The sequence below is a fragment of the Aulostomus chinensis genome, chromosome 23 (assembly GCF_037954235.1).
Source record: "Aulostomus chinensis isolate RoL2024-O1b breed Wild chromosome 23, RoL_Achi_v1.0, whole genome shotgun sequence".
Taxonomy (NCBI): domain Eukaryota; kingdom Metazoa; phylum Chordata; class Actinopteri; order Syngnathiformes; family Aulostomidae; genus Aulostomus; species Aulostomus chinensis.
The window spans coordinates 16,327,532-16,354,879 of record NC_141342.1 but is presented as its reverse complement, the minus strand read 5'-3'; the positions used below and the strand labels follow the sequence as shown (position 1 = coordinate 16,354,879).

The window sequence follows — 27,348 nt, the reverse complement described above, 5'->3', positions numbered from 1 at the left end:
TGTGTGTATCCCTGTCTCCAGGCATCGCTGTGTGTAACATTCCCTCGGCAGCTGTGGAGGAAACGGCGGACTCCACCTTGTGCCACATCCTCAACCTTTACAGGCGGAACACTTGGCTCTACCAGGCTCTCCGGGAGGGCACACGGGTGCAGAGCGTGGAGCAGATCCGTGAGGTGGCGTCAGGCGCTGCCCGTATCCGCGGTGAAACCCTGGGACTCATTGGCTTTGGTGAATATCGGTTATTGTTTATTATCTCCAGCTTTCTTATTTGTTGTGTCTTGTTTGGGGTTTTTCTGCTCTCTGCACTTTCTCTCCTTCGTGCGTTTTCATATCCTGTTGCCTCTTGCTGTTTTCCTACTCTGATAAGGTTCTTTTTCACCCTCTTGCCCATCCCAGAGATTATCTCAAGGTTGTCTATTTGGCCTCCCTCCGGGCTGCCTTCTTTCTCTCTGCTACATCCCCACTGCTCTAATGCTCGCCATTATATCTCCATTATTCCCTCTTCTTATTTTTTTCCACTCCTCCTCTGTCAGCGCGGTCCCTCGCCGTGCTGCCCTGCCATAATCAGGCCCCTCGTGGTCGACTGGATCCGGCCTGCTAGTGTGCTACAGCGTCTTTTCCCTCCTCTGCACCTGTTTCACTGCTGATTGTGTTGCATTAGTGCATCATTCTGCACTGTCTCGACATCACTGAGGCTTCACACAAGCCTTTCCAGAGTGCCACCTTATCTTTGTGTCCACATACACTCTCCACATAAACACACCTCCTCTTCCTCCTCCTCCTCCTCCCTCCTCCCTCAAGTCCCAGACAGCTGCTGAGACTTACTGGGTCCAAACAGCAGGTCCTGGCAGCACTTATTTCTCTCTCTCTCTCTCTCTCTCTCTCTCTCTCTCTCTCTCTCTCTCTCTCTCTCTCTCTCTCTCTCTCTCTCCCCCCCCCCCCCCGGCCTCCTCTCCTGGACCACCCTGGCTGAGATCGCCCTTCAAAACAATGTCCATTGTCGTTGGGAGGTTGGGGACAGCAGCAAGGGCCCCCGGTGTGTGTTTGGAGGTCTCTGTGCATGCAGCCAGCTCCATAACTCTGCAAATACACCGAATTAAAAAAGAAAAAAACCCTCAACAATACACTGAGGAGCACCGACTGTGACACCTTTATGTGCCTCTACTCCTAAATTAAGTGCAAAGAATTCATCCATCACTTAATTTAATTTCAGGTTTTATAATTATGTTTAGATATTACGCCCAAAGTAGAATCAGTCGCTGTTTGCTTCCTAAGAATAGAAGGAGCAATGTGTGTTTGACTGTGAATCAAGGGGGTAGTGGTACCGGTCCACTAGGTGGCGCTAGAGAATACACACTAGACTTCATGTTGCTGTACATCAAGTGAGGACGACATGGTGTTATTTTGATGGACAATCACTTGAGATTTGTTCAAAGAGTCGGAAAAAAAGAAAGAAAAAAGTCCATGACATTTTCGGTTGCCACCAGATGGCGCTATGGTTAATCAACCCCAAAATTTACTGGCTTCTTCCTTGACTCATTCCACAACTTTCTACTGTTTTTGGTGAACATCAACCTTGTAGTTTTTGTGTACTCCTGCTGAGAGGCAGACAAACAGCGCTGGGACCATTGAATCTTCATAGGAACTAATTAAGTAGAAATACTATTCTGAAAAAAAGAACAGGAAACGTCTGATTATCAGTCGTTGTTTTTATTTGTGTGAGAATAAAACCAATGAAGAATTTCACTTTTTTTTGTCTTGTACTCAAAAGTAATGGGTTTTTTTTAACCTGACAGATTAATAACCAGTGAACAGAATGAGCTGTCATCCATCACCCTGCTGAGAACACACGACAATCATTTCCCCAGTGAACAAGATTCACTACAACCATCCTAGCATCTTATAACAAGACTATTGTCATCGCCTCTTTATGCTGCTCTCTCTATTGGCTGCGATTGAACGAGGGAGAAAAAAGAGAACGAAAGAAAGAGGGGGAGACTGATTCTCCTCGGGCCGAGCAGGCTAAGAGTGGGCCATAATGTTCCATCACAAAGAGAGAACCTTGAGAGTGTAAAAGACCTTATCGATCCTTTTCACCAGCAACAACATCCAACTTTCCATCGATCTCCCTCCGCCGCCGCTGCAGCTGCTGCAGCTGCTGCTGCTGCTGCTGCGCACAATGCAACAAATGAGACACGCGGTGACAGAGACGGAAGGAGACTTTAGATTCCAGCTCTGAGTCAACAAATGTCTTCACAGCACATTGTTGTGTCCCTGCCAAACTTCATCATGACTCCATTACTTATCCTTAATTAATACATATCTTTCTGTCAGCAGCAACAGCCTCTTCAGTGTCCAGTCCTGTTTGAAGGAGCTCTTATTCTCTAGCCCACATATTGTATAGGGGTGGATGAAAGCGCTGGATTATTTAAAAATGTGAAGCTGAAAAATGACTTGTTTTCTCGTGTATTTGTGGGTTTACATGATGTCAAACTGTCAGTTTTCTGGTGTTTAAGAGTCTTTTTTTTCTTTATCGAGTAGAATATTGATTTAATTACTGCCTTTAAGGAATGCAGCAACTTCTTATTTGCTGAACGCTAGTTAGCTTAGCACAATGAAAGGTAGTGGATGGGCAGCTTAGCATACTTCTGTCAAAAGTCATCAAATACACTTCTTCAATGTGGTCTTTAACTGCATTCATTTAACTAAAGCGAACAAAACTAAATGATTGTTGACAACCACTACCACATATTATACTACATTAAGAGCGACTGCTACTACTAATCATAGTCGACTTTGTAAGAGAGCATGAGGAGGATTACTTCAACCCAAATCATGATCCTGATCTATTTGAACCAGAATACACAGAGGAGGAACTACAGTTTTTGTAAGCGTAGCTCGCAAAAGAGTTAAGCTAACGTGCCCATCCACTACCATTCATTCTGCTAAGCTAACTAGCCGGTCCCGGTGGGTCTCATCTCCCTAAACCCACACACAGAGAAGTGAAAGGTATCAATCTTCATGTCTGGCTCTGGGGAGGAAGGCAAAAAAAAATGTATTTCACAAAAAGTTGGTGTGTTCCTTTAACTTCTTATAAATGCTATTTGAAAATTAGCTGGTTATGATTTTGCAGATATGTTTTACTTCATCTGTAATTGTAACATCCACGCTCTTTTCATGTGTGTCGGCAGGTCGTTCAGGCCAGGCCGTGGCGGTGCGAGCTAAGGTTTTTGGCTTCAACGTCATCTTCTATGACCCCTACCTCCAGGACGGTCTGGAGCGTTCACTGGGCGTCCAGCGTGTCTACACCCTGCAGGACCTGCTCTACCAGAGCGACTGCGTCTCCCTGCACTGCAACCTGAACGAACACAACCACCATCTCATCAATGACTTCACCATAAAACAGGTACATTTGTAAAACACGCACACATCCACCACAGCGCCTAGCAGAGACATGTCATCCTAGACAGAACTGCAGTGACCTGACCTGGGCTTAGCGCAGCGCTATCTAGCAGGTAGACAGCTGTATTATTACTCTGTCAGCCTGGAGGTCGTTGGAAAGAGCATAATAGTTAGTAGAAAAAGAGCAGTGGGGCAGGAGGGGGGGGGTTTAGAGGAAATGGCAGCAGCCTTCATGCTTTCACTTTCCCTGCTCTTTATCTTAAGCTCCACTGAAGCTGGACACAAATTCATTCCTTTGCTCTGTCAAATGCAATTAGCGCCAGCCCACGGCTACAGCAAATATATCAACAGGGCTGCACAGCGTGAGGCTGAGAGCACTGCAGGGGGAAAAAACGCTGTGTCAATAACTGCATTTCCAAGGTGCCGCCTGGGGTGACACCTGTAGGGAAGACAGGGAACTGCATCACCAGCAGAAGGGGGGTAGGGGGGTGAACCCATCTGTCAATATCCCTCATGTATTTTCTGGCCTTTCTGTATTTTATTTTTTTTTGAGTGATGTGACGAGGCAGAGGGGAGTAGGTGTAGTAGGGTAATAGCCTAACCTAGTTTACTCTGTCTTTTACAAATCTTAAGACTGTGAGCTGCTGCTGCTGCTTTAAGTGCTGCCGTGAAAGAACACTATTTCTTTACCAAAAAAAAAAAAAAAATCTTGGCAGTCACTTTCAGCTTCTAAAGTAAAAGTGTGTGTGTGTGTGTGTGTGTGTGTTTCTGTGTGTCAAATCCACCAAGGCCTAATAAAAGACTGCCAGCGTAAAGGCTTTTCATGCCCCTGGATTTCAGCTTTTGTCAAGATTAAGGGATTACTTTCTTCTGAGCATATTCATTTGATTCCCCCCCCCTTCCTCCCTCTTATACTTTTGTTGTCTTTTTTTTCCACAAGCAGCAAAAGGTGGTGCTGCCTCATCTTTCAGCTCATCCCTCATCCTTCATTTTATGTCTTGCTTTTTGGATAAAGACTGCTCTCGATCCCACATCTGACAGTATTTTTTTTCCTCAGGTCTTGTCTAGTCTTCTAAATCTTTCAGGTGTCAGCAGCAACAAAAAGATGTCGGATTGTCTTCTCTCGCTCTCTCTCTCTCTCTCTCTCTCTCTCTCTCCGTCTTTCTCTTCTGAATTTCTGTCCTATGTCATATGTTTAAAGAGCCCTAAATACAGACATCCAATCTTCATTGATGTCCCACTTTAGATCAGACACACAAACACACACACACACACACACACACACACACACACACACACACACACACACACACACACACACACACACATATTTGTCTCACAAATACACACCCTTTGTCTGTGATTCTGACGTATGTGACTTGCGCCGCCACAGATGCGTCAGGGTGCGTTCCTGGTAAACACCGCGCGAGGAGGTCTGGTGGATGAGAAGGCTTTGGCTCAGGCGTTGAAGGAGGGAAGGATACGTGGAGCCGCCTTGGACGTCCATGAGACAGAGCCTTTCACGTAAGAGTCGGGGGGGGGGGCAGCAAATCCAGACAGACAGAGAGATGGATGGGTTTGTAGGGAAGGAGAGAAACATGATGGCCGATGTGATGAATGGATTCTCACTCCTCCTCCTCCAGAGCCTCTAGAAGTAAAACACTGGTTTGGCTGTGATGAGACACAACAAAGTGTGTGGAAGTCCAAGTGCATCATCACTGCTAAACGGAAAAACGCTGGCGGTGAAACTTGTTTGAGATTTCAAATCAGTCGTTTAAGTTTCTCTGTTCTGGCTCCGAAAGCCAGCACAGAGCTTCTCTCGCTGTGCGTTTTTCAACTCGCATCAACTGCAATTCTCCGACTCTCCTTTATTTTTTATTAATACTTCAAATCTGATTTCATCGAACATAACTGGACCCCTCAGTGGTGTAAAAAGCAATAAGACTGCAAAACCGTCCTCAGAATGATTGCAGACACAGTTGTAAAGGAAAGAAAGCTGAGACTCACACACACACACACACACACACACACACACACACACACACACACACACACACACGCAAATGAGTTTAAATCAACATTTAGTAAAAGGGAGCCGGCTAGTTCAAACTTGAATTATACATTTTGTAATAGTATCATAATGCAGTTGGATTGGTGATTAGTTATTTGACAGTAAACATTATTACGCGGGGGTTTTATTTATTTATTTTTTTTGCAGACTTGTTTCTCTCACAGTTTTACGCTAAATGATGATGCAGGGAAAAATGATGCCAGTTACATCCTGATGGTGGCGCTGTGGCACTTACGGATAGTTTAAAACTTTAAAAAGAAAGTTACTATTCTTCTCCAGGATCTTTCTTAGGGCAGCATCGAAACCCGTCTCCGTGTTCGCCGTCTCGTGGGGTTCACAGGTACTGATGTGTTGCGCTCACATCAGGGGCCGTTGGGACGTTTACAAGCCGTTTGTGTCTGTCTGACTGACTGACCGACTGACTGACTGCCGGAGAAAACTGAGCCCCGCCAAGCTGACGGCACCGCACTCACGCTCCGTTCACGCTCCACTGACCCAGTGTGTCAGCAGGAGAGTATTTCATAACTTTGGTCCTCCGTCCCACACGACATGATGCTGATAGAGGAGCGCTGTGGAGGTGTTACACACCAACCAGCGAGGTGTTACACTCGGAGGAGGAGGGTAGTGGCACGCTCTATTCTATACCACTGACCATATTTCACCAGAAACATTCCAAAAATATCCTTGCAGTATTTAAATGTACCAATGTTTGACCGTGTGACAAATAAAAGCTATCAGGGATGCACCATATTTGACGTTTTTCGGCCGATATTTACCGATCCTGATATCGACTGGTTAAAAACCAGTTTATATCATTTTTACATTTTGGGCATAAACATGTAAACATTGTGGATTTAAATAATAAGAAGAAGAAGAACGTTGGTTTTTTTTTTAACTTCCAAAGCTTTAAGAGTCATGCGTAAATCACAGATTTTATCAAATTGGTTTGTTTTTTTTAATAAAAAGCAGTCGATGATGAGTTTAGAAGAAGAAGAAACTTGAAATCAACTGGGTCGAGAGAATTATCGGCCATCGGGTTGATATTCAGGAATTACCAATATCTCCCGTTACCGATGACAACATCGATCTTATCGTGCGTCCCCATGTGATGGCAGGTTTGACCTTAAATTCTGAATATGGGGTCAAGTGATTGCAACAGTTGCTACAAACCTGAGTTAAGTTTGTTCTTCGGGGACGAAAAACTGATTTTTTTCGTGTGTGTCTTTTCTATTCCTCCTTGTCTTGCGTGCAGTTTTGCTCAAGGCCCCCTTAAAGACGCTCCAAACCTGATCTGCACGCCACACACGGCGTGGTACAGCGAGCAGGCTTCCCTGGAGATGAGGGAGGCAGCAGCCACCGAGATCCGAAGAGCCATCACCGGTAAACGCCTAATCACATTCTAAGTCTGTTCTTATTTTTAGCTTCACCTTCATCTGACGCGACCACATTAAATTCTCCCTCTCCTGCCCTCCGTCTGCTTTATAGTCCCCCACGCCGCCACCGCCTCCTCGCAGTCTTCCATGTGACCTGTTGCACGTCTTTCTTTTCCCAGATGTCACATTTCCACTTCGATAGGTGCCTGGGCAGCTTTTATTAGATCTGGACCTTTTAATAGATGTCATCATTAGTTTCCTGATGCCCAGCAGAGCCCAGCCCTCCAACCGTTGCTAAATGGTCTTCATTAGCATTCACCTGATGATGTCTGGCATGAATGCGTCGCCTCACTGCTTCTGTCCGTCTTTTGCTTTACGTTCTGTTGTTTCATTTTTGTTGTTGTTTTTTTGTTTGTTTTTGTTTTTGTTTTTTTGGCAACAGGCCGCATCCCTGACAGCCTCAGAAACTGCGTCAACAAGGAATTCTTTGTCACCACGGCGCCCTGGGCGGTTATGGATCAACCGGGCGTTCACCCCGAGCTCAACGGCGCTGCCTACAGGTAAGAGCGGAACGCGCGGACGGTCAGAGCGTCTCTGTTCCTCTGTGTATTTAAACACGTTTTCATGTACTTAATGACATCATAAGAGAATTGTGTGGTAGTTTAAAATTCATCCTTCCTGCTATGCTAATCAGAAATGCCTCCTTCTACACTGATTGTTATGATTATGTTTTATTAATGAATCAATGAGCTCACCACCTCACCGTAGACCCTAGAGCCCCGCCCACTCACTACCTCTGCTCTGTAGTAGTAGAACGGTAACTCTAGCTGTTTCTCAATCGCAGGGATCCGCCCCCTTTGAAAGTGAGTTATGATACTTATATAAAGTGTGTAAAGACAGATATAGAAATGAAGAATTAACAGGAAGTGATGCTTCCCTTGAGTCTAGAAAAGATGGAAAAAAAAGGTCATTTATGTCCATGGTAACAAATTTAAGACAGTTGCTCCTCATGAGAGAGCGAGAGAGAAGTGGCGGTGCTGCATTTACAGCCTGCAGGATGTAGGAAATCTGTCGCTGTTTCATGATAGCTTTTTTAAGGGCTTTTAAGTGAATTGCTGCCCCCTGCTGGATTGGAGTGCAGCTCCTCGCCCCTTCGTCCCTTATTTTCCCAACTTTTACTTCAGGGTGAATCATTATCCTAAATTGCATTTCCTACTTTACAAGCTAATTGCACTTGAACACATTTGACGTGATCACGTTTAACGATTTGGCTTGAAGTTCAGACGATCAGCGCCTGCGTGGGTAAATCATGCATGTGACCTGATCACGTTATGATTCAGAATTTGCCCATTTCAAATTATGGCGTTATTTTTCACTCATCCCTCGTGCGATTGAGAAACTTGGGACGAGTCCACCGTGTCCCAGCGTGTCCCAGCGTGTCCCACCGTCCTGATCTCAGCATGTCCGCCTCCATGTGCTTCTTTCACACAGCCAGGTGAACCAAACTCTTCCAGCCGTAACAACCGCCGTCCCCCAAGACAAAATTAATGCCTAGATCAGGAGCAGGTAAATACAAGCATCTGATCTCTGGTCCTGGAGAGACCCTCTCACCTCCTCTATACACTCCCCCCTCCCCCACCCCCAGTATCACTCTCATGTTTGACAGTAGAGACGTCCCAGTAAGCATGACATGTTTCCTGGATGATGTCATGCTTCACGGTGTCCTTCTTGGGATTCTGATGAAGTATCACTCTGATTCTCTCTCCCTCTTTCTCTCTCTCTCTCTCTCTCTCTCTCTCTCGTCCCTGTTATTTTCCCTCAGCGACTGATTATCCAACAATTATGGCTCTTTTCCATCAAAATTTGCTGCTTAACGAATAAATTGACCATCTTCTGGAGTTTTGCAATCACACCGCTTGGGGCGTGTTGTGACATTTTACAGAAAATGATGAAGCGAATCCTATAACCAATTCAATCCTGACACGACAAAGCATGTCTTTCTTTTACTTTTTTTTTTTTCTGTTCTCTGACTGACCATTATGCAGATGTGGATGTTGACCGAAGCACAAGAAGCACAGGAGAAGGGAAAAAAAAACCCAAAACAAACCCTAACTGCCAGTTAGAGTTGTAAAAGGTGCATTTTCTGGTTAAATTAAAGCTTTAAAGCAGAAGCAGTCACTGAAACACTGATGAAACGCTCTTTCTACAGGGTTCCAACACCTCAAGCACGTCTCAAACCTTTCCAGTATCTTGCAGCTCGATGAAAATAAATAAATACATTTAAAAAAATCTCTAAATGTCACGAGAACCAAATCACAATGTGAGTTTTTTTTAAATTCATTCCATAACCTGTGGGAAGTCTGGAGCAGGGCTGCCCAACGTGGAGCCCTTGGCTAAAAACGGGCCCAAAATTTGGTTCGATTTGTGTGAAAAATTTTGATAATAAGCATCTAATAACGCCCCCCCCCCCCCCCCCAAATTTCCAAACTACTTAAAATCACTTCTTTCTTTTGAGTGGAGCTAAGTCTTCTTTTGAAATATCTTTTATTATTCAATGATTATCATTTATTTGATTGGACTGGATTTTTTTTTTTTCGTCGGGCAGTTACATCATCCAACTAGGAAGTTTAGCACCGATTTTCTTCGGTCCTCCCGGTTCTTGTTTCTGTAATGCGTAACAGAAACACCTTTCAGAAACAAAAGGTGATGTGATTATTTAAAATGGAAGGAAGAGGTTAATTCATGCGTCGTTAAGGATGATTTTGAGTTTTTGGAGCCGTTTTGTTTGGGTTTTTTTTAGCCTGTGGTCCGACGTTAAGTTTCTCTACGCAGCAGAAAGGTGTAAAAGAGCCACAAGCGTCAGTAGATTAGATCACGTGTGTTTCTGAGCGTTCGCCGTGTTCAGAGTGACACCAGTCTAATACCTAGTGTCACCCCCCCCCCCCTTCTTCAGATACCCGCCCGGTGTGGTTGGAGTGGCTCCAGGCGGCATCCCGGGGGCGTTAGAGGGCATGGTGCCAGGTGGGGTACCCATCGCTCACACCCTGCCCTCTGGTACACACCCCTCCCAGGCCCCGTCACCCAACCAGCCCTCCAAACACGGCGAGACCAGAGAGCACCTCACTGAGCAATAGCACCAGAAGGGATCCGAACATCTCACCCGACATGTCGACACTCAACCAATCACACAGCGACCGACCAACTGGGACCAAGAGACAGTGAAACCACACAAGCGGCTGATCGTCAGTCGGCAGCCGGGAACAGAGGAAGAGTTCCGGGGAATTTGTACTTTTAACGTTTTAGTTTTTACTCTCTCTGTCTCTTTGGGTTCAGTACCGACTCTACTCTTTGATGATGTTATTTTTGTTTTCTTCGGGACATGCCTATGATTGTGGACAGTGTTTTTAGCGCTCCAGGATTATCCAGCAACACACACACACACAGACACACACACACACACACAGATACACACACACACTTAAATACATGAGACTCTCTCCCACTTCCCTCGACGCCTCAGTGCTCATGGGAAACGTAGGCCTACATCTCAACAGGAGAAGAAGAGAAAAAAACAAACTTTGGCATCATGTGCTACTGGACCTGATTCCTTCGCCCCCCCCCCCCCCCCCCCCCCCCGGCCCCGGCCCCGGCCCCGGCCCCTGATCCCACCTTTCGCCCTCCGTCTATAACTAATGTGTGTTGTTTAGGCCCCTCATTACGCCTCAGAAGAGAATTATTTTTGTTTTCCTTTTGATCTACAGTGTGAATGACTTCAAATGGATTATCAGCTTATATATATTTATCATCTGTCAAAAGAAAAGATTGCTCATCAGTTATCTAGAGTGGGTTTTAACCCTTTCCTGGCAATAATGCATCAGTACTTCTACACAGATTGGCCTCATTTCTTTATATTTACTAAAGTAGGAAATTTTATCCATTTGATTGTTGCTGAATTTTGAGATTATATGAATATAGAGGAGAACTTTTGTCTTTTTTTTTGTTAGTTATTACCAGCTTTTTTTTTTTTTGGGTGTGCGTCTGTGTGATTGAACTTTCCTTTAAAAAAAAAAAGAAGCAAAAACCGATCGAACTCATCTGCGCTGTCCCTCCTTTCGAGCACATTTCACAAGGCAGGAAAGGGTTAAAGCAAACTTATCTTAAAGACTCAGGAAAAACACTTTTTTGCAGATATTGTTTATTCCCAGAAATTTTGTCTGTGAAGAAGAAAAGAAAAAAAAAAGAGACTAATCTGGTTAGTCTGGATATTTTCTCTCCTCCTCCCTCCTCCTCCTCCTCTTCCATCGTGGTATTTTTATATACAAGACGCATCCCACATTTTTGGTGTTGAAGAGTTTTGAAGAGTCCTGTTAGATTTGTATTGCCTAGGTAAATGTTCCTATAACCATAGTCCTATGTGATCCGCCCTCTCTCCTTCTTCTATTTTCTTTGTTCTATTGAAAGGCCAGGTTCTGTCAGAGCAATAGCAGAAAAACTCCTACTTTAGTGTCCCAACAATAGCAGAAGAGGCAGCCAGCAGTATGTTTTTGTTTTTAGTGTGAGTATTTGTATTTGTTTCTTGTATAAGGTGAACATTTAGCATTCAGTGCAGTTCAAATAAAAGATACAATTCTGAGAAACGCTTGACGGTTTTATGATGATTTGATCCTGTGTTTTACATCCAGATCAGGGTTTCTCATGGATTATCTCTGCCAGGGAGGTCATGTGACCACCAGGGTGTGTTTGCAGGATATCCTAAGGGGGGGGGGGGGGGGGGGGGTGGGGGGGGACCTGACAGATTGAGGTGAAATTTGGTGAAAGGGAAGGATCAAATGTTCTTTTATAAGACCTTGCTTTTGCCCTCAGGAAGCAACACCTGTTATTTTACCATGACCTGTCCGCAAGGCCTTATTCACTTTGCCGCAAATGTCCCTGCACCCCCCCCCCCCCCCAAAAAAAAACCTCCTCTGGCAATTTCCCAGTCTCAAAACTCTTTACAGGGAATGTTCTGGGAGAGCTGTGATGTGAACAGAAGCAGCAAGATCCCTGGGACAGACCTCTAACCTGGCAACAATCACAAACCAGGAATCTTCTGGAATGGAGCTGGTGATCGCTGGGGGTGCCTGGAAGGAATTCCCAGAAATTGACTAAATTAAGGGCGGAAAAACACATATCAATCTGGACTAGTGTGTTTGTGTGTGTGTGTGTGTAAGAACGTGTCATGAATGAGGCCCTCGGAGTTCTTGGCCCTTCTCTGAGACGAGCCACATTGTTTCACTTCCATCACAGGGGGGCGCCAGAGTGTCAACAAGTTCTTGTGATGGAGGATGAGCGACGGTGACGGAGGGATATTCAGCATGTGAACCAGCAACGACCTTCAAGAAGGAGCTGTGTTGAAACCTGACGTAGAAAAGCAGAAGCTCTCAGGGGCTATGATGTAAGCTCACTGTAAGTCCCAGCCGTTTTTGTTTTTCTACAGGGAAAACGTTCCCCTTCACACTTTTGGCAAGTCAGTCTGCTTTTTCTGCTCGATGTTGTCACTTACGGGTCAAACATCTGATTTTGCTTCAGTTTTCTTCCTGAACAGGCTTTAATTTTGCATTTCGGTTCTATTTTTAGATGAGCAATATTAACTTGTGTGTTGAACTGTAAAATCCAAACGCGCTACCACTCAGTTATGACTGAGAAGACAAAAGAACAACCTGTTTCACAGAAATATTAAATAAATGGAAACAACAGATGCAGGTGAGTCAAATTTAATATGAATGCACTCCAAAGAAAAGAGGCAGTGTTTCTCTCTCTCTCTACCCCCCCCCCCCCCCCAAGCGTCACCACCACCCGCTGAACATGAGCCACTAAATCACACGTAAAAATGTCAGTTAACTTGCAGGTCTTTTTTTTTTTTTTTTTTTTTAAACCCCCCCATCCCTCCCAGAATGTAGGTATTATCTGTGCAAAATAAATACTTCAAGACTGAATGGATCAAACAGAAAACTGGGTAGAACAAAAAAGAGAAAAACAAACAATCGCCTCGGCACACGAAACAAATAAATAGAGGGAGGTTTTTTTGTAGAAGGGGAAGAAAAGAAGAAAAAAAAAGCAATCGAGAATAGAAGAGCATCCTTTCAGTTTGAAGCTAAATTTCTGTCAGGCAATGAAACTTCAAGTGCAGTTTTGGGATTTCTTTAAATAAGTACAGTATACTTTCCTATAAGTACTAATATTTCTCTCAGGTCGAGTAATACAAGATTATTGTACTTTCATAACAAACATGGAGAAATTTGGAGTATATAAAGGTGAACTAAGTGATGTGCTTTCATAGGAGCAGTAATCAGGGTTCTGGTTTTTGGTGCTTGGATCTTCTCTAGAACAGCTCACAGAAAACATGCATTATTACAAGATTTTGGAAGAAGAAAAAAAAAAGAATGTAGATAGTAAGGTACTCCCCCACAGCTTGCAGGCTACAGCCAGTGTCTTTTGTTTTGTTTTTTTTCCTTCTCTTCTCTACCTTCCCTCGCTCCCTCACTCATCTTCGTCTTCCTCTTCCTCACCGTCTGAGAGAGAGGCACAGGGGCGGATCTGGCGGTATCTGTCCAACCACTTCTCCACCATCTGGGTGACCAGGGGGTGGTTACGGCGGCGGGAGCTCTTCTGCATGGCTGCCAGCATGCCACCTTCTGTCACACAGCAGTCCAGCCATTCCCTCAGCAGCTTCTCCTGCTGCTCCTCGTTGCCCATCTAAGTGGCCGACAAGCAGGGTGTTACTGGTTACCCAAACGAATTTCACCTCAGAATACACTCGTGTGTGTCAGGATAAAGGCGAGTACAAGGGTGATCTGATGCCATCAGTTTGCGATCAAACTACTGTGTGTAGCTGTGCTGTATCTACCTCCTGAGCAGAGAGGAAGTGAATGTGCAGCAGCTTCCTCTCGCTGTCCACCAGTGGCAAGAATGTGACCGTGACATCGTCGTCAGTATTGAGGTTGGCGCCCGCACCGCGATTGTCGTAGCCGTCATTCTCCATGGCCACCAGGGCCGAGAAGTGGCCCCGAGTGTAGCCCAGGGCGATGGGGCTCTTCCAGCAGAAACTCTGCTCCCATAACAGAGGCAGGTACACACCTGTGCACGCACACACACACACACAAAAGCAATCAGTGTGCAATGAAGAGTGAAGCCACCAGTTCTGCACTGACTCGGGTCATTTTCTTCAACTAACTGCAGGCAGCACAACAGACTGACGAGACCAGGGGTGCCCGAACTTTTTCCCTTGGGGGCGGGGGAGAGGGGAGGGGGTTCTTACACAGCAACCATGCCTCGTCTGCCTGCCTCTTTGTCTTTTTCTGACTTCACTCATGTCAAACTGTTGCTGAGCCAAAATTCTTACTTAGGTTTCCAATATATTTTGAGAGAGGAAAAAAAACCTAAATTAATGGTGAATTTTGAAATGTTCATGATTCTTTTATACACTACTGATGCAATTCTTATTTGTGTATTTAGTCTTTATTTGATTTTTTACATCTGGCAGGCCAGTTTCGGTCCCTAGGCCCCACTTTGGGCATCATTATGTACCGTAACACTCCACCTCATTCTTCCCGAGTCACAGCGTGACTATGAGTGGGACTCAATGACTTGATTTCATGACCTTTGCAGGTGAAGAGCAACAGAATCCAAAGGCAATAAACAGGGTTTTTGGGAAATATAAAGCCACCAAGTTAAAAACTTCTTCGAGCCAGTTCAGCCAAAATGAACATCCGTTTTTGGATTTTTTTGGTTGCTTCTGTCTAAATTTGGTTTTATTTGCCTACGTTTAGAGTTCTCTGTCTCTCATTCATGTGTCCTCAACTGAAATGAAGTTGTGAAGCTTGCGGCACTGAAAAAGATGACGGATCATCGGGTTTTCTTCAGAAAATCATTACTGGAACTATAATGTTAATATTAGCACTGCATCTCTGCTCAAAATCAGTCAAACTTCATTTTAAAGCTGGAAATCGCAAATCAGATTTGGCCTCGGGGGGCAATGCAACATCCTGTGTCCACAGAGTAAGAGAGGAGAGATTCTTCCTCCTGTTTACTACAGAGCCGATGAGGAGAAAATACAACAAGTTGACATTTAATAATTACAGACACAAGTCGAATCTCAGATTTATCCAAACACCGTCCTCACCTTGAAAACGAGTGTAGCCTAACGTTTCCCCACGGAAACTTTTGTAGTATTTCACTCCGTAGACTATGATTGGTCTGCGAAGAATGTGCGCAAGAACAAAAATGTGGGTCTGCTCCAGGCTGGCCCCAGGCTGCAAGATGGAGAAGAAGACACAGCAAACATTAGTTGTAGTCGTGGACAGACTTCCTCAACCGTACAGTCAGAAACAGAACAACTAAAAATAGTCAAAAAGGAGGCTGAGAAGTGTGGCAATAATGTCCTGCGACACAGCAGGCCTGATTACTGCTGCGCTGAATAAATCAGTTACATAAGTGCTTTTAACATACTATAGCTTCTGTGGTGTTCCATGTTAAAAGGGGGCTCAAAGACATTCCCGGTTCAGGGATATATAAAGGCTGATCTTATCCTCTGGATCCCATCTCTGTCATGTTCAAAGCCTCTGACGACGAGGCTATCACATGGTAGCTTTCTCTGTGTTTGTATTTTCTGCCGGTGGAGTGGTTCGCTTAGCTGAAGGCCTGTAATCCCACGGTCACATGTTGGGAAGGATTGCTGTTCCAGCAGGCGTGCCAGCCCAGCAGATGAGCCGTCTGTCAATCTACAACTCCATCTGAGGGGATCTGTGATAATTGCTTATGTCCTCGCCGTCATTCACGCACCATCCACCTGCCGCTGTGCTACTTATTCAGCTACCATTCAGTTGACTGCAGCTCTGTTCAATCAGCTTTACTGCCATAAAGGTTAATGAGCAACACTCCAAAGACATTAAGATAAGACTGGACTGACACATACTGGGAATTCACTACTTTTTTTTTTTTTTTTTTTGCATCTTGCAGCGTTTGACAGACTAAGATTCAGGTTCAGAGTTTCTGTTTGTTATTCTTGTGTTACTTTAAATTTCTGTCCCCACCTAACCTGGTAAACATTTGCATTAGAAGTTAACACGGTCTCATTGCCAAACCACACCATACTGGAGCCTTTTCTGTCTTTTAAATTGGAAAAAGGAAGTAAGCAAACCACAGAGAACTTGATCCTTACCTGGCTGGCCAGAGACAATATGAAAGCCCAGTCCTCCTGCCACTGCTCCTCTCTCAAGGAGAAATGCAAACCAAAGCTCTGTGAGTACCACGACTCCCACTCCTTCCAGCGCGTGTAAAACCTAAAAAAAAAAATACAGAAATGAAAGCATGTTAATATCCACCCTGAATAGTAGTTGATTTAAAACTTTTTTTTTTTAAAGTCTAGCTCCAAAATCAGCTTTTCCACATTGAAAGTAGTGCAGCAAACCAACAATTCAAATATTATATATTATATATACTAATAAGTATTCATTTATTAGCATAACCACACCCCACACCTTTAATACAAAAACACTGGTCAGGAGAGCAAACTGGCTGCAGACAACCACAACAACCAAATACGTCACAGAACCAATTTACTATAATTGTAAAAAAAAAAAGTTTTATTTTGCAAAACAGACTTGGAGAGAATGTTGTTGTAACTGTTGGGGTGCCTCACCAGTGGGAGCAGTCGTGAAGGCTGTCATGGAGGGTCTTGCGGAGGACAGAGTCCTTGTCGTAAATGCCCCATGTGGCCTGTAGAACAGAATCTAGCAGACAATCTCCAGCTGTGCGGTTCCACAAAGCATAGAGACGACTGTCCAGGCGTGTGCCCAGCTCCAGAGACCAGTTGATGACAGGCGATTCTTCTTCCAACTCTACAAAAAGACGGATGCACAGATGGGAGAGAGGCCACATTCACGCATCTGTTCTGTAAAAACAAAGGCGACGTCTCCCAGAGAGCCAGGAGGACGCCAGTGGAGTACCTTTCTGCACATCCCGATCCAAAACCTCATCGAACAGTTTCTCCTGGACAGCAGGCGGCAGGTCCTCTATGTCTGCAGAGAAGCACTCATTATAACGCAATGTTCCTCTGCACTGATGACAACAAAACCGCTACAGTAATGGCACACAGAGGGGATGTTCTTTGCAGTTCCTTTCACTGGCTGACATTTTGTCAATGGCGCACATTAAACACGCGCTCTGTCTTGCATGTTGTGTTTCTGTGTGTATTGAACTGTGCATACACAAAGCCAGAACACTGCTGGCTATTCTCTGGCTCAATAGTGAATGGCAGTAGCTTTGTCTAATAGAGAGAGACAGAAAGAGAAAGAGCGGACTACATCTGGCCTCAGGCCAAAGCCAGTATGAAAGGAAATACTACACATAAAAAAGAAAAAAAAAATCAATTCAAAAAATTCAAATTCATCAGTGAAGCCTGCATAATCTTTCATCCCAGCAGCTCTGAATCAAAATACAACCGATAGCTCTGAAAAACAAAGTAGGTGTCATATCAGTGAAGCTAATGCGCTGCTGAGAAGGGACACTGAGCTGCTGCTTTTCGGCACAGCAAGACAGGCCGCCATTCTTCAAATTCTCTGGACAGAGAACACGGAAATCTGTATAACAACAAGGAAATTCTACAGATGATGAAATCTCTTCAATCACAAAATATGAGTTCCACTTTTTTTCTGATGCAGAGTAAACTGCAAAATTCAATGTGATCACTGAGTTGGGTGTTAAATCAAGCGACAGGGCAAAAACATCTGGAGGTACACGCTAACAAAGCTCATGTCTGTGGGTGTGTTAGCAGATACGATGGCGGTAAAGCCAGGTGATGTTGTCGGTACCTGCAGGCAGGGTGAAGGTGACCAGGTCAGTGAGGAAGTAACAGGCGAAGTCTCCTTTGCGCTGATGTAGCGATGCTGCGATCTCCCTGCGTATCTGCTCTGTTAGTTCATGACACACCATAGAGGGGATGCACTTAGCTGCCTGCTGATTCACCTAGACAACACACACACACACACACACACACACACACACACACACACACACACACACACACACACAGATTAAATTGATGTAAATGGACCAGTATGGAAGCAATCAGATATAGAAGACACCAAATTTGTTTGTGCTCTTCGGTATTCTGTTGGTTTATTCAAACAAAACGTTGGTGATGGCATTATCTTTGGAACAAAGGTAACAATTATGACACTGTTATCATAGTTTAATTACATTATGATATATTGTAAACTATATCTAGATTATCTCTGATGTTTTTCATTTAAAACGAAAACAACAAAATAAAATACAGCAAATAAATTCAAGACATTTCGTGAGCATTTTACACTGACACTTCCAGAAGCTCTGAAGTGACATTATCATTCATTTGGAGTTGTTTGTCCACCTGCTGGTCTTATTCTCACTCTCTTTCTGCTCTGTTTATTATCTCTATCAGCTCCTGAGCAAAATATCTGCTATTCAAGCATTTAAATGCTTCGCCATGTTCACCAGCTGGTCGCTAACTGTCAGCTCCCCCCCCCCCTCTGAACAGCTGCCTGCTGCACCACGAAACAATGCTACAAGCACACAGTGATGATTCTCTGCTCCTTCATCATGATGAGCAATGCCTCTGACATTTACTGTTAAAATATTGATCACAGCTCCTTTGTGAACCACTATATTTCCATCGGGTTGTTTTCTTGATGTGAAACAAATGAACTGTGAGACGATAAATGAACATCCAGCTGTCATCCGGTCTCTCTTTTTTTTTTATCAGTAATACAGAGGAAAGAGCATCTTTTCTCCTCCAGCCACAGTAACACTTGTTTCATGGCAGTGTTCCCTTCCTTATCTGCTTGCCTGCCCTCCAAATCACAGCCGCTCTGTGGCATCATGTCCATTAGGAAGTGCTAGCAGGACTGCAGCCAGGTTAATCCTCCAACTAATCCTCACAGTGCACTTCCACTGTAATTACAGGCATTACAGGCCCTGCTATACATCATCTACTCTGGTGCAGAACAATTGTGTTCGACATGACGATGTATTAAGAAGAGATACAGTACATACTGCATTGCTAATACAACCTATGACACAATGGTGTCACTTTGAAACTTTCTGCATAACACATCTGAGTGAAGTCCATATTCAGACTCCGCAACTGGTTCTGTTCTCATCAAAACAGTACAAGATAGAAAAAGTAGAATTACTGTTATACATGCTAACACATGAATCCAACTCATGACACTTTACAAGTAGAGCAGGTCCAGTACCACACTCCTTCAATGAATTTACACCCAACAATTCTCCATGAGCAATCACATCCTGCAACAGCGGCGATGAAAACCTTCCTTTTAACAGTCAGGAACGTCGAGCAGAGCCGGGCTCAGTGGGAATGGACGTCTGCTTTGACCGGTTGGGGGAGGGGGGGGAAGAGAGCAGGAGAGCGGCAAGACAAAGACAGATAATGGAGGAAAACAGATATACAGAGGGAAAGAGAGGGACCGAGATAAAGACAGAGAGAAAAGGAAGAGACTGATGGACAAACGGGGACGTGAGCAGGTGATGCTACGGGTGGCTGCCTGAGCCTCTTTAGGTCTGTAGCTTCCTCCAGCAGCAGCAGCAGTCAGTATATCAGGCTGATATATTCGGGTGTGTGTACACTTCAGTCTCAGAGTGGCCTATGAATGCTGTGCATATTCTTTCAATCCCACTACAGTATTTAACGCTAAAGCTGAACAGCGCACAGTTAAGGGATGTTGGATCCTGATTGTAGGCAATCAAAGCAAAGACCACACATTGCTGGACATATGAAGAGACAAATTTGTCAGTTTTTCTTTTGTAGGGTTATTAGACAAGGTGAACCAGAAGAAAGTCTGATTGCATCCAGCAGTGAGGGGCATACTGCCACCTACTGTTCCGGAATGAGGGCGTTCTGTCAATAACTCTATTCTTTCCCAGTTCATGTATATTGGGATGACAGTAGTCCAATTAAATGACCTAATCAAGCTGTAACTATTGTGTAACTTAGTATGCAAACCCCTGTATTATTTTCTTGTGTATTTATGAGAAGGTTTCATCCAGGAACAACTTGTTAAATAATATTAGTCGTGAGTGAGGATGGATTTTATTCCATTGTGACAGACCGGCTAAATTAAATCTCTCAGCACACTGACCTCTGTCAGCAGGATGGCGAGCATGTCCTGCCTCTGGAAGCGGATGGCTAGATGAACCAGGGTGAAGCCTACATCAAATGCAGAGGAGCGGTTGAGAAGTTGCACCTCGTCTGCAGTCAGCTGCCGAGCAATGTCGCCACCGGATGACTTGTAGGCTTCCACCGCAGCCAGATCTCCCTCCACCACTCCTACAAGAGAGGGGGGGGGGGGGGGAAGAGAGGAAGGAAGGTTAGAACATAGGAATGCAATGTTGGCACTGAATCAATACACACACACACACACACACACACACACACTCCTGAACTTGATCAAGGACATTGCTGTTGCAAACCATTCAAATGTCAGCTTGTAAACGTAACAATGGTGTCATCACACAGTTTGTTTGGTACCACGTTTACAACTGCATACAACACAAACCATTCAGCCGAATCAGCACCTTTCTAAAACCGCTTCAACACACCTAAACCTCCATGCAGGTAGGATTTATTTCACAACTGTTTAGTCTTAGCTGGGTCATCAGCTGCATGCGATCTAATCTACTGGGATGCCAAATGCTTGTGTCTCCCTTTCAAAATACATCTGAAAAGAAAGAACACTCATGTAGAAAGACAAGGGGAATGCTTTTTAAACAGGCCTACGCTTCGTAAACGGATTAGACTGGTTTTTGGACGGGCTCCAGCTGTGTGTCCTTGCTTAGAATACACACACAAAAAAAAAAAGAGGAAAAGACAGCTCGCTGTGTTCATTGACAACACTTTAGAAGTATGACAACTCCACTAACATGTCAGACTAATTAATATTCAATCCTGGGGGGGGGGATTTGCTTTTTTTTTTTTTTTTATTACAGAAAAAAAACAGTGACATGTAAAACAAACTGGCCACAAGCACTTTGACATTAAGCCACAGTTCTGATGACCTACGATGAAGCCTCGAGCGACCCCAGCGTGTCCTCGTGAGTTTGTAATGATGAGGAGCTTTCTGAGAGAGGAGTTGGGTAGAGGACAGCCTGTACAGATTAGAGCCCCCACCCCCTCTAGAGGGACCCGCAGTCTCAACATCTGTTATGAGTGGCAGCTAGGTACAACGAATTCTGACAGTCAGCCTTATGAGAGGATGTTCTCTGGCTAAGCAACAAGACAACATGTAACCTTGAGAGAACCTGGACGGGAACATGCCAAATACGGCCACTTATCTGTGATGCATCGTGCTGGGTGACATTTTGCAAACACGGATCCATGAATGGATACCAAATGATTCTGGAAGCAATATAGCTGCTGCGACATATATCAAAATTAAGATCGCGGTAGAAAAAAAAACAAAGACAACCTTGGTCGCAATTACAGAAATGTATCATAAATAACCTCAGTTATTCCCTCTTAGTGATATCAACCCGAGGAAGGCAGAATCAGACAGATGTAGGGCAACAGGAATCCCCCTTCTCCCAAATATACAGTAGAGCAGAAGAAACGAAGACACTTGAATCTGTACCTTGGATGCCTCATAAAAACTCAGCGTATGATTTTTCTCTGATTTTTTTTCTTTAATCCTCTCTTGCATAATTTGACATCCCCAATCCAAGAATTCTCTCTGATCCATTCACCTTTGCACATCCTGCTGATCTAACACAAGATCTAGAACAGAAAAAAAATCAACATGGTGTGATTCGATGCCCCTTTTTACCAAACGCTGTCCAAATTTAAAACAACACATTGCACTATCGGAACGAATATAAATAGTGAATGAGACTTTTCCAGGCTGATAGAATCGATTTTGGAAAGGAATGTTACGGTCATGGGTAGCTGACTTTCTTACAGATAACAAATCAGCTGAGCAGATTATTTGAAACACATGAAAGTAAACAAGAGAGCTCCTCCCCAATTCTTGAAGAATCTCATAAACTGTGAAACATTATCATCAAAATATAAGCAAAATGTGTTTACACAGACTGATAGCAGGAACAGCACTGCCTGTCACTGCTTACAGTCTTCCAGTGAAACTAAATATACATAAACAGAGACCACTTCCCTCTACAGGAAAGTAGAAGCAAAGGGATCGTAAGTCTAGAGCTCTGAAAAAACACCTGACTTGCGATATGGGGGAACACGAGGTCGAAGTGAGCTCCAGTTGTGAAATTTGAGGAAGGGCTTAGTTTGGCTCAGGCACTTCCTCCAATGACAAAATCAGGAGCCAAACTGTGACACAAACTGAAAGCTACTCATGGCATAGTATAAATAAAGGGTATGACAGGATTAAGAGTTGAGCAAAAAAGAAGAAGAAGAAGAAGATGGTTGACAGGTTTACAGTCAGGTCACAAGTAAGAAAACACACAAATTCAAATTTCACTGACCCCAAGTCAGCTTCTACATCCAGAAGCATGACCTCGTTGACCTTGCTTTTATTTTAGCCCAACTTTCCAGAGCAATTATGAGGAAGAGCATGGATTGTACGGAGAACTCTGGCAATCAACATGAACAAAGAAATTTGAACTTCCCTGAAAAATTGAACTAAAAGGCAGTTGAAGTGGTTACTGTCCAGTCAGGTGGGGATGTTTTCTTCTCCAGTGCCACAAGCTGGAGAGGGCAAGCAGTGCAAAGGTCAGGAGGACCTGATCATGTGCCAACGTCATACTTTTTCCCCTGTTTTGTTTTGGTTTTTTTTGGTCGACTGGTGTTCATTTCTTGTCAAGGCTATTTCTGCCTCCTGGGGGCCCCTGGTCAGCACATAAGCAGGGTGTGTTGACTGGGAGCCAGGAGAGTCTTCAGTCCACAGGCTCCACTCTTGTAGCGCTGCCCAGACTGCCCATTCATCCCCACCAGATGGGAAGCATTCACACCCTCTCACTTTCTCAAAGACCCTCTCAGTAGCGCAGCAAGAGCAGCTAGTGAGGTCTGGAGATGAGTTGGATCAAATTCATACCAGCCATTTAGATGCACATCTTGATTATGTTGCTGTTCAGAATCATTCCTGCTTTGTTGATGAGAAAATGAGCTGAATTCACAGCTGCTACTAAAGAAAAACTTCAATGTTCCTTTGTTGGGGAACACACACACACACACACACACACACACACACACAAGAATGAATAAAATAATTATCACTGTGTATGTGTGGGGGTGGTGGTGGTGGGTCTTGTCTTGGCTGTTCCTAGGACTGCACTGTTTAGGACATAGACCTCAGATGATGTACCTGGAATCTGCGGAGTGGTGGTGGTGGGGATGCCACAGAACCCCAGTGGTCCGATTACCACTGGCAATACTCTCACCTTTACTCCCTATATTTTTTGTAGCTCGTCTTTCAGAATGAATGATATATTTTCACGCTTTGTTTTCATTACTTTACAAAGCATGGTGGTCCTTGAATGGCCCAACACACTTGTCCTGCTGGCACTTATAGAAAAAATAGGATTCATTATCAAAATTAGCATACTTCTGTCAGAAGTCATCTAATAGATAACACTTAAATAGAAAATACCCAGTACCATTTATTGCGCTAAGCTAGCTATTAGTCTGCTGATCCCAGTAGGTCTCAGCTCCCTAATGTACACAATGAGGAGAGACGAGTATCTTCTAGTCTTGCTTTGGAGAGGACAACAATTAAAAATTTTAACAAGTTAGCATGTTCCTTTAAGAACATTAGTGAATGAGGCCCAATTATACCAGCACAGCAGACAGGTTCCACCTGAATGCAACACCTTATATAGGACCACTGCAACAGGAATTGGCAATCCCAGTGTTAGCAGAATTCCTGTTGTACTCTAATATTTACAGTCTAAACAGTGAGTTGTGGCGTAATATGCACTGTAATGTGGCACCATACGCAGTGCAGCAAAACAGAGGGGAAACTTTATATATTGTCTTTAGAACAAAAACAAACTATTTACTCTACTGGATCATCATTGCCATCACAAAGCCTTGAATCATGGAAGAGAATACAAACATGGCAATATAGACTTAAATTCATATGTTCACATATTTCTTGGGGTAAATATATTTAATATCCATCCATTTTCTACCGCTTATCCTATTAAGGGTCGGGGGGGGGGCTGGAGCCTATTCCAGCTGCCTTTGGGCGAGAGGCGGGGTTCACCCTGGACGGGTCGCCGGTCCATCTCAGGGCCAAAACATATAGACAGGCAACCATTCACACTCACAGCCACACCTACGGTCAATTTAGAGTATCAATCAGCCTCGTCCTCTCCTGATGTCTTTGGATTGTGGGAGGAAGCCAGAGAACCCAGAGAGAACCCACACAAGCACAGGGAGAACATGCAGACTCCACACAGAAAGACTTGAGTGCTAACCACTGCACAACTGTGCCACCCAAATGATATTAAATATGGCAATATAAATGTAACAGTAAAAAAAAAAAAACACATCTTTTTTACCCGGGAGTAACATAACCATGCTTTCCTGAGTGCCAACCCCCCCCCCCCATATTAATCTAGAGAATTATACACAAATTTAATGTTTAAATACAAACAGCGATACTAAGTTTGCATTAACTTATCCAAGAATATATGGAAATGTAAAAAAAGAACTCCTGTTAAAAAAAACTTAATAACTTTTCAAATAGTGCAATAACAGTGTGATATGAACCACATGAAAAATTCATATCATAGGAAGGATTTGTAGCGTCTATCATGAATGATATTTGACACAGATAGCAACAGCAAGACAATAGAAATGTTAGAGAAGGTGTCACCACACCCTAAATGCGGACCGACAGTCCAGCTTCCAGACAGTGATATGAAGTTGTTTACTTTAACTTAGAAGGGAGGTAAATCCTTGCATCTGAGAGGCTGGGATCATTTTTAGCATTTTGATGACAAACTTCCCAGTAGATTATCAAACTATATGTTCCTTTCATCATAGTTACACCTGTAGAAATGACTTATAAGACAGACTCACCAGCACAAGCATTGAGAAACAGCCAGTCTGTTTTCCTCATTCGGTTCCTTATCTGCTTTAGCTTTTTGAAGTCAATCTCCTGCTCCTCTTTGCTGCTCATCGCTCCAGCTGCTAGCTCTATCCTCTGGAAGTCCATTTTGGCATTGTCTTCCCTCTTAGGCATAGGAGGGGACCTTCTCTGGCCTTGGCTACCACTGCAACCACCCCTCCACCTTGCTCTGTCCTGCTCATTTATAATGGGCGAGGGCTCCGCCGACTCGGCCAGTTCGATGGCTTCCTGGTTGTTGGGCTTTGGGTGGTCACACACCACACACTTCACAGTTTTGGGCCAGTTCTGGTAAGTGCAAGATGTGCATGTCCAGTGCTGGTGGTGAGTATGGAGTCTATTTCTGTCATTGTACTCCTCACAGGTGTCCACCGGGGAGTGGACAGCTGGGCGGCTGCCTGCATTGGAGCTTGAAGTCTGGGGGTACTCAGTGGGGCTGCTGGTCTTTGGCCGCTGACACAGACACTGTGTGCAGCGGATTGCCCGAGGCCAGTTCAGATAGGTACACATCTGACAGGACCACTTGTTAGCAATTTCAGCCATGCTAGCTGACCTGACCCTGGGCCTGGCACTGGAGTCAGGGCAAATGAGGAGACTGCTTCCACTTTCAGTTCTGGAAGGATCCCATTCAAGACTTGAGTCCAGATCAGGGCTGCTTTTGTAAGGTTCCTCGGTAATGATGGGACCCCTCGACCTCTGTGCACGACACATAGTGCACTTAATTGCAGATGGCCAGTTTTCATAGGTGCAGTAGTCGCAGGCCCATTTTTCCCTCTGTTCTGTCATTGTCGATCTGTTTGGCTCTTCAAACTGTGGTGAAAGATCCAGTTAAATGTGAGACAGTGTCATGTAATTTTAGAAGCGCAGATCCAATATAGACATCTCAGAAGAGTGCAACTCCTGTTCCAGATGATAGTAAGACAACATTACACCAGACATCTAACAGCCTGAGATTATGGAGTGATTGAAAACTATAAATAATAACACAAAAAAAAAAAATCTGCCAGCTTTTTCAGCAGCAGAGCCGAGTGTGGTTAACAAGCCATGGTAACAGTTGAGGCTAGCTTTGTTGTGTTTTGTAACATTAACGTTTCTGTGTTCAGGGCTAGCTTAGTAGCTGGCGAGCTAACCACTTAGCATACACCGCCAACGTCAACTTTGGCGTTTTACCGTTATTTTTTTTTAATGGAAAACAGAATGAGTCACAACGTCTATATTACCTACAGAAGAATACGTTGAACTCCTACCGTTTCGCGGCTGCGCTCGGTTCTCAAGTGCCGTAGAAAACCACAACAAACCCTTGGTGTCCTGTGCCCCCTCCTCCTCCTCCTCCTGCTGCTCCTGCTCCTGCTCCGTCAAATCTTTCCCGAACGGAGTTATTTCGGCTCCTCTAGTCTCTCACATGTTTACCTCTACGGATACGGGAACCCCTCGCCGAATAAACCGCACCTAGACAAGGCCTCCGTACGCCTCGAATCATGGCGTAAATCTGCGACTCTTCGTGGTTTACATTGCCCCTGTGCTTTCCTTTTTTTTTAATGGCGGCGACACAGAGACAAATGAGTAGCAGAGCCAAAATAAACGCTTGCTTGTCTCCGTCACCAATCATCTGGCTCAGCGCTAAATGTGATTGGATAAAAGGGGACGGACCGCGCTGCCTTCAAGGCTATCGGAAATGTCAATATTCTCGTGGGAGTTGACGATCAGAAAGATAATTTCAAAACTATTATTATACCCGGTGATAAAATTTTTTTGTGCCTTTCATTAAATTTTCCTGACATACCGTTATTATATATATGTATATATATATAAATAAATTTTTCTTTACAATTTACCTACATGACACACATCACTGACTGGCCTGAACATTATTTAAAATTCCTGTTGAGCCACGAAGTCACCATAAACTGAAATGGCCAGAAGATATAACTTGTTCCCTCAACTTAATTAATTTGTGTCCATGGAATATACATTGTTCTCACAAATCCTATCGATTTGTGAATATGATAAGATTAATTGTTCATTTGTTGCGGCCAAAAATTAATTCAATTAGGGTAACATGTTTTATCATGTGGTGACAAAAAAAATAAATACATAAATTCAGGGAACAATTTATATTGTGTTGTGAAGAATTATTCCAATTGAAGGTACAAGTTATCTTCTTGCAGGCAATTTTCCTCTCTCTGACTTTAATTTTATAACAGTAATTTCATGGCCACATGGCTATGGATTAATCAATTTTATTATCATCCGAATTAAGATAACAAATCGTGTGCATTTATCTCATGACTACAAAATGGAGGTTGTATGTCTTGTGGCCTGGAAATAATAAAACGGAGGAATCAAGTTATATCTTGTGGTCAAAAATTAA

At 44.0% G+C, this 27,348-nt stretch overlaps 2 protein-coding genes across 4 annotated transcripts in view; one reads left to right on the top strand and one right to left on the bottom strand.

Moving 5' to 3' along the window:
- LOC147239798 (uncharacterized) overlaps window positions 1-10,936 on the top strand; it is a 47,367-nt gene extending 36,431 nt beyond the window's left edge. Inside the window, exons 4-10 of one of the 2 annotated variants that reach the window (XM_086196217.1) lie at window positions 22-228; window positions 3,192-3,406; window positions 4,796-4,926; window positions 6,726-6,853; window positions 7,289-7,406; window positions 8,338-8,412; window positions 9,800-9,945. In XM_086196217.1, coding sequence (XP_086052343.1) covers window positions 22-228; window positions 3,192-3,406; window positions 4,796-4,926; window positions 6,726-6,853; window positions 7,289-7,406; window positions 8,338-8,401 — 863 coding nt within the window. In that variant the 3' untranslated portion in view covers window positions 8,402-8,412; window positions 9,800-9,945. Of the gene's footprint in view, window positions 1-21; window positions 229-3,191; window positions 3,407-4,795; window positions 4,927-6,725; window positions 6,854-7,288; window positions 7,407-8,337; window positions 8,413-9,799 lie in introns of both variants that reach the window. The other variant, XM_086196216.1, reaches the window with a different exon arrangement.
- A 1,825-nt stretch (window positions 10,937-12,761) lies between these two features.
- Window positions 12,762-26,593, bottom strand: zranb1a (zinc finger, RAN-binding domain containing 1a). 2 transcript variants are annotated; one of them, XM_086196218.1, is made up of 10 exons: window positions 26,225-26,593; window positions 24,932-25,787; window positions 20,025-20,212; window positions 17,697-17,850; window positions 16,833-16,904; window positions 16,526-16,724; window positions 16,046-16,166; window positions 15,008-15,137; window positions 13,733-13,962; window positions 12,762-13,581 (listed from the first exon to the last, which is right to left on the bottom strand). In XM_086196218.1, exons 2-10 carry the CDS (start codon window positions 25,761-25,763, stop codon window positions 13,366-13,368), a joined length of 2,142 nt encoding a protein of 713 aa, XP_086052344.1. In that variant the 5' UTR covers window positions 25,764-25,787; window positions 26,225-26,593; the 3' UTR covers window positions 12,762-13,365. The 2 variants fall into 2 exon arrangements, with proteins under 2 accessions (XP_086052344.1, XP_086052346.1); XM_086196220.1 differs by having other exon boundaries at window positions 26,276-26,593.
- Window positions 26,594-27,348: the final 755 nt, after the last annotated feature.